This window comes from Otolemur garnettii, unplaced genomic scaffold (assembly GCF_000181295.1).
Source record: "Otolemur garnettii isolate 467f Iridium unplaced genomic scaffold, OtoGar3 scaffold00008, whole genome shotgun sequence".
Taxonomy (NCBI): domain Eukaryota; kingdom Metazoa; phylum Chordata; class Mammalia; order Primates; family Galagidae; genus Otolemur; species Otolemur garnettii.
The window spans coordinates 7,909,001-7,922,943 of NW_003852403.1; the positions used below are offsets into that span (position 1 = coordinate 7,909,001).

The following is a 13,943-nucleotide window of genomic DNA, read 5'->3' on the forward strand; positions in this document are numbered from 1 at the left end:
ATGAGGCAGTCAGACTCAGTGATCATTAAGGTCACTTTTATCTCTCATATTCTGTGATCCTGGCATTGGATTTTATTAGTATTATTTTAAATGTGGCTTGACTGTGGGAGAAATGTGCTGTTATTTCTAGTGGAGCAGAGGGCATGAAGTCCTCAACTTCTGGCATTTTTAAAAGGCTGAGAAAAATTCCGGGTCTGGGAGCACTGGTACTCTGTGACTTTTCTCTCTTGGGGGTGCAAAGAATGACCTCACTCGAAACTTCATGCTTGACTGTCCAGCACAGTGGAGCTGGCAGGAGGCGGTGGAGTGGCTGACAGCTGACGAGGCAGGGCCCCCGCCCCTCTCACGTCCCACCGCCTTTCCCCCCAGGTTCGAGGCAATCCACCACGAGCTTAACAAGGCCACAGCCCAGAACAAGGACCTGCAGTGGGAGATGGAGCTACTGCAGTCAGAGCTGACAGAGCTGAGAACCACACAGGTGAAGACAGCGAAGGAGTCAGAGAAGTACCGGGAGGAGCGGGACGCCGTGTACAGCGAGTACAAGCTCATCATGAGCGAGCGCGACCAGGTCATCTCTGAGCTGGACAAGCTACAGACTGAGGTGGAGTTGGCTGAGTCCAAGCTCAAGAGCAGCACATCTGAAAAGAAGGCAGCCAACAAGGAGATGGAGGCGCTGCGGCAGGTAGGTGGCTGGGCGGCCAGGGTGGTGGGGCTGCGGAGTGCACACATCTAGATTAGAAGTCCCAAATGGCAGCAAAGGGTTTCTTGTTTGAGGCCTAAGTGCTGGCTGGGTTATCAGGCATGACCCTGGTAACTCCTGAGTGCTTCATGCCCAGCGCTCAGCTCTTGTCTGACCAGTAGGGAACAAGGGAAAGGGGGAGTCCAGCTATAGTCCTTACAAGCTGGAGCTCATAGACCAGAAGGAGTCAGATCACATGCACAGACACTGTCATGCAGTTGAGTAACTGCAGATCAATCAGTCTCAAGCAGAAAGTCAGCGATAGGTCAAGGACTTGCTCATTATGAAGTAAGATCCCAAGGCCAAGTTCCCAGAACCACAGCCATGTTAGGCCTCATGAGTCTGAAAGAAGAGAGGGGCTCTTTTCTTCCAGCTATGTGCATCTGGCCAAGTCTGCTCTTCAAGGGGATGTCCTGGGCTTCTGCTGGGAAGATGTTTTTCTCCTAAAGTCTTGTTCCCTGTGAGTGCCTCCAGGGCAGGGGGCTTTAAGCTGTTCAGTAGCACCGGGATTGGGTCACTTAGCTCAACTTCTGGGGCTCAGTGTGGATTCTCTACATCCTTCCTACCTGGTCACTTCCCCCTCTTCACTGATGCTCCTCTCCCCACATCCAGGTATGTTCTGCGAACTCACACAGGTTCATGGAGGGTCCTTTCCTGTCCTCTCATTTGGTGTTGTGGCTCTGACTAGGGCCTTTGACTTCATCGCAGAAGATTTTTTTCCCCGTGAAAATAGTTCTTTGTTCACATGTCTCTATTCTGTTGCTTTTCTGTGTAGGACAATTAGAATGAGTTTCCAAAGTGGTCTATGAGAAGTGAAAGCCAGGCAAACTGCAGGGATGCTGTGTATCAGCTTACTGCAACTGGATTGCGCTGTGCCAGGCACACAGCAGGCTGACTCTCAAACAACAGTGACTCCTCTTCATGCCCAGGCAGTGCTGGGGGGTTTGGGGAATGCAAGGGACACAGGATGGGCCTTGGGAGACTGAGCCCTTCTCAGGTGACCTCTTTCCTCTTTGGGCCTCAGTGTCTTCCTCTGCAAAATGGAAATAACAGTGTCTGCCTCACAGGGTGCTTGCGGTGATCAAATGATCTCAAAGGGAGAGCTTGGTTAGCACGATGTCCACACCAACCAGGAAGGGTTTGAGTCTTTGTTTTCGAGATTATTGTTGGGCCCATCTGAGTCTTACTGCACCATTAGTATTAGAGCAGGCACTATGCAACTTCTCCTAGGTAGAAGTTGGTTAAATAACGTCCATTTTCATAAAGAGAGGACAAAGGCTTCTCCAGACCCTTGATGTGAGAGCCAACGTGAAGAGAAATATTGACCCTGATGACATTTTTTAATTGAAAAAATTTTTTAATTGATACAGAGTCTCACTTTGTCACCCTCTGTAGAGCGCTATTATGTCACAGCTCACAGCAGCCTCTAACTCTTGGGCTCAAGTGATTCTCTTGCTTCAGCCTCCCTAGTAGCTGGGACTATAGGCGCTTGCCACAATGCCTGGATATTTTTGTTGTTTAGCAGGCCCAGCCCCGTTTTGAACCCACCAGCCCTGATGTATGTGGCTGGCACCCTAACCACTAAGCATGGATGTTGAGCCATTTTAAATTTTTATTTATTTATTTATTTTTTTGAGATAGAGTCTTAGCATGTTGCCCGTGGTAGAGTGCTGTGGTGTCACAGCTCCCAGCAACCTCAAACTCCTGAGAATCTCTTGAGCCTCCCAAGTAGCTGGGACTATAGGCGCCTGCCACAGTGCCTGGCCATTTTGTTTGTTGCAGTTGTCATTGTTGTTTAGCTGACCTGGGCTGGGTTCAAACCCATCACCCTTGGTGTATGTGGCTGACACCATAACCACTGTGCTATGGGTGCCGAGCCATTTTTTATTTCTTTTTTGAGACAGACTCTTACTCTGTCATTTTGGGTAGAGTGATGTAGTGTGATAGCTCACAGCAACCTCAAACTCTTGGGTTCAAGCAAACCTCTTGCCTCAGCTTCCCAAGTAGCTGGGACTACAGGTGCCTGCCATAACACCTTACTTGTTTTTTTTCTGTTTTTAGTAGAGATGGGGTCTCACTCTTGTTCAGGCTGGTTTCAAACTCCTGAACTCAAGCAGTCACCCACTTTGGCCTCCCGGAGTGCTAGGATTACAGGCGTGAGCCACCATGCCCAGGCCCTGATGAAATTTTTGAAAAGAATCATTATGGGAGAAATTTTGAGTAAGTAAGTAAAGATAATCTGCCAAAACTTGGTAATTGTCCTAGGAAAGCCATCACTTATTTTCACATCCTGGTGTCTGAGTACATAATTCTCTGTATCAAATAAGAAAAACACAGTGATGAGAAAAGAAAATTTTGCAAAAGACTGATGAGTAGATAACTACCCTGAAAGGCCACAGGATGTCCCACACAGAAAAGATGAGCCTGGGATAGGGCAGCGATTTTTGAAGCTTGATTAACTTTGTAGACTCTTTGTAGAAACGAGGAAGGAACAGAGAAGTGTGAGGAACCCAAGTTCCCCGTGGTGCTGGCATCCAGTGACGAGACGCTGATGCCTGACGTCTGAGCGGCAGCTGGTCACCCTCTGAGTGCTCAGGCGTGCCCTTCAGCATGTAGCCCAGTTCCAGCCTCTGTAGGGGGTATTGGCCAGACATCAAGTCTGCTTGTCAGCTGAGGCAGGAATCTTTTCCAGGCTGTATTCCGAGTCAGCAGGCAAGAGAGGAAAATCCCTGCCCCTCCCTGGCAGCATCCAGAGCAGAAATCCTCAATTCCTTAAGTTGGTCTGGCCTTATGCACAAGACCACTGCCCACCAGAGGAGGAGGCCAGGCCTGTGGCCCTGCCATTGTGATTCAAAGTGTTCTGAGGACTGAGTACATGCTGTCCAGCTGCTGCCTGTCAGTTCAACCGGGGTGGGCCTCTGATCCAGCCTGGCTCCCCAGTTGCTGACCAGTTTTTATTCGGCTTAACCCAGGGTATGGGCTTTTTGTTTCTGAAGTCGTCCTGCTCTCCCTCCTTCTATCCATACTTCTTTCTTCATTTCTCTCCCCCCTCCCCCCCTTTTTACTTGAGTAACAATAATAATGCAAAAAAAGTAACACTCACATTGTCAAATAAGAGTATGTCTATCATAGAATGCTTTCACTCTGAGGTTCAGTATAGAGTCATCAGTTAACTTCTTATTTTTTTTCCAAAGTCTTAAAAAATAGACAACTAGTATTTATAAATAAAAATAAAAGATAATTTCAAAAAACAGATCATACCAAATCTTATAGACAATAGAAAAAGAAGAAATACTTCAAAATCATTCTACTTCATCTGGATACACCTGATATTAAAATTGGAAAAAAATATTATTATAAAGGGGAAATTATAAACATAATTCACTTATAATGAGGATGCAATATCCTAAACATCTTAAGTTGAATTAAAAATTAATGTTCAAGTAATGTCCTCTGGTCAAAATTAAATCCAATCTATGTGAGAATTAGTCACTATTTAATCCACAAGAAAAAAGACCAACTATCCCATACATCAGTGGAGAAGAGAGATGAACAGAACTTTCTTTAAAGAAGACAGATGAATGGCTAGCAAACATATGAAAAAATGCTCATCATCCCTAAAGAGAAGTGCAAGTTAAAATCACCCTGAGATATCATCTAACTCCAGCGAGAATGGCCAATATCACAAAATCTCAAAACTGGCATGGATGTGGAGAGAAAGGAACACTTTTACACTGCTTGTGGGACTGTAAACTAATACAACCTTGTTGGAAGGAAGTATGGAGAACCCTCAAAGAACTCAACCTAGACCTCTGTTTGATCCAGCAATCCCATTACTGGGCATCTATCCAGAAGGAAAAAGAACTTTTTATTATAAAGACACTTGTACCAGACTGTTTATTGCAGCTCAATTTACAATCGCTAAAATGTGGAAACAGCCTCAATGCCCTTCAACCCAGGAATGGATTGGTAATCTGTGGTATATGTATACCATGAAATACATTCAGCCATTAAAAAAAATGGAGATTTTGCTGCATTTGTATTAACCTGGATGGAGGTAGAACACATTATTCTCAGTGAAGCATCACAGGAATGGAAAAGCACGAATCCTGTGTATTCAACTTGATATGAGGAAAATTAATGACAGTTAATGACACAGTGGGGCATGGGGGAAGGAGAGAGGGAAAGGAAAAGAAAATAAAATAGTGACCATTTCCCCTTTTTCCTCTCAGTGCCCTCTTCCCTTTCTTTGAACTTCTGAGTGGTTTCAGGAAACAGGGAGCAAGTGGTGGCCCTGGGAGGTTCAGAGGTCCTGTCAGGGTCTTTGCCTCACTTGGGATGCCAGATTGATGCTACTCCCTTAGCCCCCAGAGTGGGCATGTCCTTAGGAGCATCCCTCACAAGGCCCTGCTTTTTGCCTGTGACTCTCAGCTGACCTGTCCAGTGAAGGCTAATTGCTCTCAGGTGTTTAGAGGGATGACCTGGGGCCCAGGTGGGCACCCCTAGTAAGCTATGGGCCACTGCCCTATCACAGAGGTTCTCCCAGGTTCTGGCTCTCTCCCCCAGACCCCGCTGACTGAGCCCTGTCCCATAGATGGCCCAGCACCGTCACTCTGGCCAGCAGTGACTTCTCACACCCCCACCTTCCTGCTACCCCGAGTGCAGTGGCATGTCCAGCTGCAAGTCCTGCTTGAAGGGCTGAGCTCAGCTGTGCTGGACCAAGCAATGTGTGGTAGAGGCCAAGGCAAGGCAGTAGGATGGTGTCTCCAGAACTCAGAGGCAGCTGCTCCAGTGACAGGAAGTGACAGGTGTCGGCACCTGAGAGCCATCTTCTCAGAGCACAGACACTATACCCAGTGGGACTCTTGAGTGTGCATTGGCTCCCTGGTTTGTTGATATCCCATAGGCCTTTGTCACTAACTTCATGTCTGGGCCAGGCAGGCAAGTGTCTTATGAAAGCCACCCAGGGCTAGCAGAAAGAGACTTTGGGTGGTGCCTCTGTAGACTACGATCTAGGGCTAAGGGCAGCATGGTGGAGAGAAAGAAGTGGTGGATCGTGAGCCCGATGGGGAAGTCGCTCCCTAGATCCTGAGGTTTCCAATCAGTGTGGTTAGGACTGGAGAGGAAAATCACTTGGGTCTTCTCGGCTCCCACATTCTTTTAAAATACCTCATTTCTTTCTTCCTTGCTTGCTAAAACTATAGTACTTCTTGTGTTTCTCATAAGGAAATTGTTTTGGGGGTGAATTAATTTTGGAGCCCAACAATGATACCCCGAGGGAGGCAGGGGACATGTGGGAGGGTATGTGTGCCTTGGTGCCATGCTGGGCAATGCCAACCTCTTGTCCTATCACCCCCTATGGGGCTCTGCTCAGATTGTTATCCAGAGCAAAACAAAAAAACCTTTCAGGGGAAAAAACATGTATTAACATGTTTCAGATATATTAAAATGTTGAATTGAATATAATTTATTTTTGGAGACAAAGTCTCACTCATCTCACTCTGTGCCCAGGGTGGAGTGCCGTCACCTCACAGCTGACAGCAACTTCAAACTCTTGGGCTTAAGTGATCCTCTTGCTTCAGCCTCCAGAGTAGCTGGAAGTACAGGTGCCTGCCACAATGCCTGGTTAGTTTTTCTATATTTAGTAGAGACGGGAGTCTCACTCTTAGTTCAGGCTGGTCTTGAACTCCTGAGCTCAGGCAGTCCACTTGCCTTATCCTCCCAGAGTGCTAGGATTATAGACGTGAGCCACCGTGCCTAGTCGTACATTTTTTTTTTGCAGTTTTTGGTCGGGGTTGGGTTTGAACCTGCCACCTCCGGCATATGGGGCCGATGCCCTACTCCTTTGAGCCACAGGCACGGCCCAACCGCATGATTTTAAAAATAAGATTTTTTTCTTTTTAATTGATATATATTTATTATAACATTCTTGTCAATTAATACAAATAATTCTTTTAATTTTTTAAATTAAAACTTTAAAAAATGTACTTGAAAGCAACAAACAGATACAGGATATGCCACACGCAAAAGCACGAAAAAAAATTGAAACCAAAATGATTTGAATTGATCTTGGGAAACATGAAGGTTGGGCAAGGCTCCCCACTGTATCACTCTCGATTTTTTTTTTTTTTGTGCAATCCCTCCTGACTCTATAATGGAGAGTAGAGGGTAGCTGCCAGCTGACTCTGGTGCTTTCCTGTGTCCCAGCCTCGTTCCCTGCATGGCAACCCTGGGATCTGACTGAAGGTGTCTTTGTGGAGGCTTCTATCTCCCGTGCTCTGGAGAGGGAGCTGAGTGTAAGCAGATGGCTCTTCGCTCGTGTCTGCCTGTGTTTTCTCCCTGTGGGTGTAGGGTTCCAGGACAGGGAATCAGTTTCAGTGTCTCTGCTGTCATACTTCTGTTTTACTTATTTGGAAAGCCATCAACTGGAGCAGGAGGTTTGTCATTCATCATGTCTCTGTGTTTTCTGAGGATTATGGAGGCACAGGGGACTTTTCACAGGAGTGCTTCTAAGGGTTTGACTTGAAATTTTGGTGGAGCATCTTACTCTCTAGAAAGGTGCCAAGATGTACATGCTTCAGATTTCAGCTTTTTAAGTGAACTGGGATGTATAGTACTTCCCCTGCAAAGGTACTGGTGTAGTTTCATCTTTATTTTTATTTACCTTTTTTTCTTTTTTTTTTTTGAGACAAAGCCTTACTGCGTCACAGTTGGTGGAGGGTCGTGGTGTCACAGCTCACAACAACCTCAAACTCTTGGGCTTAAGTGATTCTCTTGCCTCAGCTTCCCAGGTAGCTGGGACTACAGGTGACCGCCACATGCCTGGCTATTTTTTTGTCATACATAGTTGTCATTGTTGTTTTAGCAGGCCTTGGCCTGGTTTGAACCTGCCAGCCCCAGGGCATGTGGCTGGCACCCTAACCATTGAGCCAGAGGTGCTGAACCAGTTTCATCTTTAAAAATAAGCTGGTATGCCAGAATAATGAAATGGGTATTACAAACACAGATGGGGAGACCTTACTGTGATGGTGGCTGTGGGGGTGCGGTCTCCAGAGATATGGGTGCAGAGGGGTGCCGGGATGTCCCTTCCTTCTACCCAGCTCCCTCGAGCTTCAGCATGACCCTGCACTGGTGAGAGTTGCTTCGGGTTCAGAGGCTCAGTGACATATCCCCTCCACCCTGTCCCCTGTCCCCTGCCTGCCCCTTACCCTCACCAGATCAAAGACTCAGTGACAATGGATGCTGGGAGAGCCAACAAGGAGGTTGAAATCCTTCGAAAGCAGTGTAAGGCTCTGTGCCAGGAGCTGAAGGAAGCCCTCCAGGAGGCGGATGTGGCCAAGTGCCGGCGTGACTGGGCCTTCCAAGAGCGAGACAAAATCGTGGCAGAGCGTGACAGTATCCGGTATGGTGTGCCCTGGGGCTTGAGTCTCCCTAGGCTGCACTAAGGTCTGCTGGGAGGGTTAGAATCATTTACCATGTGTCCAAGAAAAGGTGAGAGGGACCCAAGTCTGTTCTTCTCACCTCTAGAGGATGCCCTACCCTCACCCCCTAGTTTTGGAGTTTTCCATATGCTCTTCCCATTTGACTTGGCCCTGGATGTCCCAAGTGTGTGTAGTGTCTAGATGAGACCCTTTGAAGTGGTGCAAGGCCAGCCAGAAATCCTTTGTTTCCACTGTATTCCCTGGTGCCTACTGTGTGCTGGGGTTTTAGATCCCTGAGCAGGGAAACCTTGGGAGAGGCTCCCCAATGCATGAGATACTAGTTAGGGTCCAGCAGCTTGGCCAGGGCAGAAGGTGCATGAATGTGAATTACAGCTTCCTCACCAGGGCTGTGCTGGGGAACTCAGGGCATCTGGGGTGTAGGGCGGTCTCCCAGAGAGCCTAGAGGCATGAGTGGGCGTTTCCAGGTGGAGAAGGGAGAAAGTGTTTCAGATGAAGGGGACCTGTGTGGTTTATTCAGGGTGGGATGTGGGTGAGTCACATGTAGGGCACGTGTCGGCCTTCAGGGGAAGCCAGGCACTGTGACTATCCTTGGCTGGGGCAGAGCTGGAAGAGGCTGGAGCAGTGGTGGCAGGATAATAACTTGGTCATTAAGGGCTTTCTGGAATATCCCTGTGACTCTTCAGGGAAGAGCCCAACATCACTGGGGGCTGATCAAGAAATAGGGGTGGCCAAATGTTGGGCATTGAGGCCCTGCCAGTGGAGAGCGGCTTGATGCCTGGTACAGGGGAGGGAGAGGCTTGCTGGGTCCTCTGTCTGCTCCTGCTCTGACTCATTACATGGCCTCTCCAGGGGCAGGCTTGAGCTGGGTTCTGATTGTGGCAGGGGATGTTTGGGGCTGTGGAGAGGTAGGGACCAGCTCTCTGGGTATATCTAACTCTGAAGGTATCACAGAGCAAGGCCCTTCTGCTACCAGCTCATCTGTCCACACGTCCTCCAAGGTCCTCTTCTACAGAATCTCACCGGTTGTGGACCTTGCACTGCACAGAGCTCAGGGCTGCAGAGATGCATGAGGACTGGCTGCTGCCTGACTGGGGCTCCAGCCTGATTGTGGGGAGAAGGCATGGCTCAGGAAAGCCCTGCCTGTGGGTAGTTATGAGATGTGTGAAAGGTGCAGGAAATCTCTCCTGCCCTTGACCGGCTTCAAAATAGGAAGTATGTACAGAGGGTGGTCCTTCACCCAGGGACACAGAGAATGCAGCTAGAGCTTGGGAACCTGAAGCTTGTTGCCCAGTGACGTCTCCAGGGTCCTCAGTGTTTGCCTGGCTGGTCTCACCCCTAAACCCCTGAGCGTTGCTTCTATGCATCTGCATGAGATGGGGACCTGCAGGTTTTTGGGAAGGGGGCTGCCAGGCTGTCTGTGCAGAGCAGGAGCCTGAGCGTTCCTTCTGCGCATCTGGATGAGTTGGGAACTGGCAGGTGTTTGGGTGTGGGAGCTGCCAGGCTGTCCATGCAGACCAGGAGCCCCCTGTCTTCCTGCCTCACCCCTAGAGGTTACCCTGGTCTCTACCCCTCCAGGACACTGTGCGATAACCTGCGGCGGGAGCGGGACCGGGCAGTGAGCGAGCTGGCTGAGGCCCTGCGCAGCCTGGATGACACTCGCAAGCAGAAGAATGAAGTCAGCCGGGAGCTTAAGGAGCTCAAGTAGGCCTGGGTGGGCGTGTGCCAGGGAGCCCTGAGTGCCTTGGGCAGGGGCTTATTCCTGTGTGCAGACCTGGCTCTTGTCCTTCATGCTGCCTTATTCTGTCTATAGAGTGGGTCCTAATGCCATCTCCATGTTGAGCTAATTAGAAATTCTTAGACCAGAAATTTTTACATAATGGGCTTTGGTGACTCCATGGAGATAGGGCAGGCACCAGGTGCTAAGCTGCCAGGCAGTCCATCTGGGGACAGGCATGTGTGTATTATCGATTCATTCATTCCCTGTCTCATTCATTCACCCACTCAAGGACAATTTCTTTTTCTTTCTTTCTTTCTTTCTTTTTTTTTTTTTTTGAGACAGAGTCTCAGTATGTCACCCTGGGTAGAGTGCCCTGGCATCACAGCTCACAGCAACTTCAAACTCTTGGGCTCAAGGGATTCTTTTGCCTCAGCCTCCCAAGTAGCTGGGACTACAGGTGCCTGCCACAATGCCCAACTATTTTTTGTTGTCGTTGTTGTTGTAGCCAGCCCTGGTGTATGTGGCTAGTGCCATAACTATTGAGCTATGGGCGCCGAGCCACCACTCAAGGATGATTTATCCAGTACCCATTCTGTTTGGGCCGGCCTCCATCAGAGGCACCCAGAACATGATACTGAACAAGCAGACCAAATGCCTGCCCTCATGGGGCTCACGGTGCACAGCAAGAGAGACCTATCAGGGGTATGTCCATCAAAGAGATGAGATAAATCCAGAAATGGACAGAATAATGGCAGGTTGTTCTTCAGTGTTTTGAAGGCAGTTGTGACTCCCACCCGGCAGTCTGTGTTACCTTGTAATTTGGAAGGCTGTTTTGGGTATCAGGTAGCCTCTCTTGGTTATAACACTAGGGTGTCATTTAAACATTTGATGGCCTTTAGTAGTGAATTGAAATTATAAAGATCAGGGTTCTAAAATAGAAATTGGCAGAACTCAGTAACCATAACCTAGAGCCAGACTCTAGCTGGGTAGTAGTGGCTCTCCATCCACTGTGATATTGCCTCAACTGATAGAATGGCAATCCCTCTCTCTCTCTCTCTCTCTCTCTCTCTCACACACACACACACACACACACAACCACAGATGCTTCTCACGGAGCAGCGAGAAACATCTGTGTGTATGTGTGAGAGAGAGAACGTGACTGCACAAGCTTCATACACTTGAGCAATGTCGTCTAGAAGGGCGTGATAGCTACCCTTCCTCCTTCTTCACTAAAACTCCCAGCAAGATAAATACTTTGTTTATTAAATAAAAATTCAGACCTTCTGGAGCTTGAGTGCTCAAAGGAATACCTTAAGAGTTAAGAGGCAGAATGGCAGACTCTCCTCAGGGATCCACCTTGTGTCTAGCAAGTGATGGAATCAAGGGATCCCTTTTAAGGGAAAGTCTGGAACCTCTGGGGCTTGAGCCTTGGAGGTTTTGCATCTTAACTTCATTCCACTCGTTTGTCCTTTCACTGTGTTTGCATATGTACTTCCTCTCTGCTAAGTTCTCTAACTGGCAAGATGCTGTGGAAGGAGTCCATGCTGCCACCCAGGGAGCCTCTAGTCTATGGAAGTCACAGCACGCCCCAGTGATGATGAGAGATGAGTGCAGTGAGGGTTGAATGCAGAGTTTCAGGCTGCACTGGCCTGTGGGGAAGTGTAAGGCCTAGGAAGGAGGCCTTAGAGCTTTGCCTTAGAGGTTGAGTAGTATTCTAGAGCTGGCCAGTGACAGCACAGCCCGGGCAAAGGTTTGGCCCTGGGAGCTTGTCTGCTTGAGCAGGAAACAAAAGTAGGTCAGGAGTGCACCAGGAGAGTGCCAGGAGCCCAGTGGCAGTGTTCATGAACTGGAAAGGCAGCCCGGGCCCACATTTTAGAAAGGGGAGTTACATGTAAGCCATGCAGGACATGGCAGAGTTTGAATTCTTCGAGTTTATTTTTTTTTTTTTAAACATTCTCTCTATTGAGTCTTTCTCAGACCTGAAGTTCTTAATTTTGGTGAAGTCTATTTTATCAAATTTGAAAAATTTTTAAGTGGATTAAGTTATATCTAAGAACTCCTCACGTAACTCTATAGAGTTCAAAGCTTTTAAAAAATGTTTTCCTAAGGGGGAGAAGGGAGGGGGGATGAAGAGGGATTGGTGTACTCTTACCTAATGGGCACAATGTAGGGGTATCTGGCACACCTCCTGGGTGAGGGACACAACTGCAGCAGGGATCTTACCTAACAGATGCAAACATTTAAAAAAAATATATATATATATGTATCTTCCTTCTAAAAGTTTTATAGTTTTATGTTTTATACACAAATCTGTAATACATGGAGGTAATTTTTACACAAGGGATTTACGTTGAGATTCATTTATTGATGGGTGTCCAGTTGCCAGCCTCACGAGTATGATGTTCTGTCTCCCTGAAAGTACCACATGGCCTTGACTGCTGTTAGCTGTATCATAAGTCGTAAATTAGGTGGAATAATTCCTCCCACTTTGTTTTATTTTCAGAATGATGTCAGCTATGCTAATTTCTTTTTGTATGAATTTTGGAATAGTCTTTGTATCTACAAAAAATCTTGTTGGCTTTTTTTTTTCTTTTTTGAGACAGAGTCTCTTTCTTTTGCCCAGGCTAAAGTACTGTGGCATCATAGCTCACAGCAACCTTAAAGTCCTGGGCTTCAGCAATACTCTTGCCTCAACCTCCCAAATAGCTGGGACTACAGGTGCCCGCCATAATGCTTGGTTAGTTTTCTGTTTTTAGTAGAGACGGGGAATCATTCTTTTAGTAGGAATGGGGACTCACTTCCTTTTAAAGAAACTGAAGCCAGTGTAAGATCCTGGAGGTTGATCTGCAAATCAGGCCCACCTGTATTTGTATACGAGACCCCATGTTCAGGACTGAGTGGCTTTTCTAAGAAAAATATGGGGGAGTGGGGAAGAGTTTGATTGCATTTTTTTTTACTTAATTCTTGGGGGTGAAGGAATCCTATTTTTAATGATATTTTTGGTTTTGTTTTAGTATTTCCTTTTAGCCTTGAACTTTTGCTAAATTTCTCCTGATTTAAATTTTTATTCTCATCTGAGAATTTGAAGTCTCAATACTTAAATGTTACACCAATTTTTCCAAAGAGTTAAAACCACTTAAATACCAGAATATGGTAAATTTGCAGACATTTCAAATAGCTGGTGGGCTTTTTATATAACATCATTAACTGGTATCATTAAATGTTCTGAGAGGCGAATGTAAAATGTAAAAAGTATAGCTTTTTCTTTTTAATAACAATAACTTTTCAAAGAGAAAACTAAAAAAAAAATTATTAAATAGCTGATTTTAATATCAATCATTTAAAAATGTTGATTAAATAGCTAACACTGACAACAGTGCTCAGACTGGTCTCAAATCCTAAACTCAAGCAATCTACCTGCCTCAGTCCTCCAAAAAGCTAGGATTTCAGGTGTGAGCCACTGTGCCTGGCCTTGTCATTTTGATCTGAATTGTGTTAAACCCCTATATAAATTTGGGGAGAATTTCTATCTTCTTTTAAAAAACACTGTGAAAACTGACTGATACCTAAGAAGCCTTGACCTGAACCCGCTGGGTTTATTGGGAAGCTGGAATGAAGCATGAGGGGTAAATGAGCCCAGTTAAGCTTTCATGCATGGCCTGCCTTGGTTTCCAGTGCTTCTCAGTAGGATGTATGGTCCCCAAAGGGCCATCGCCATGATGCTGTCTGTCCACAGGGAGCAGATGGAGTCACAACTGGAAAAGGAGGCACGGTTCCGGCAGCTGATGGCCCACAGCTCCCACGACTCGGCCATTGACACGGACTCCATGGAGTGGGAAACGGAAGTTGTAGAGTTTGAAAGGGAGACGGTGAGCTGCCTTTGATAGATCTTCTACCCTGCTCTCCTTGACATGAAGCCTTTTTTTTTTCTTTTAAGAGACAGAATCTCCCTTTATTGCCCTCGGTAGAGTGCTATGGTGTCACAGCTCACAGCACCTCCAGCTCCTTGGCTTAAGCATTCTCTTTCGACAAGCAGAAGAGTCCC

General features: G+C 47.0%; 1 protein-coding gene across 1 annotated transcript in view; it reads left to right on the forward strand.

Annotated features, from left to right (window-relative positions):
- The window catches only part of DLG5 (discs large MAGUK scaffold protein 5), a 150,445-nt gene that overhangs the window by 88,137 nt on the left and 48,365 nt on the right, over positions 1-13,943 (forward strand). The window contains exons 7-10 of the mRNA XM_003783744.3: positions 370-682; positions 7,957-8,141; positions 9,757-9,882; positions 13,635-13,767. Of these exons, the coding sequence (XP_003783792.2) occupies positions 370-682; positions 7,957-8,141; positions 9,757-9,882; positions 13,635-13,767 (757 nt within the window). The remainder of the gene's footprint in view (positions 1-369; positions 683-7,956; positions 8,142-9,756; positions 9,883-13,634; positions 13,768-13,943) is intronic.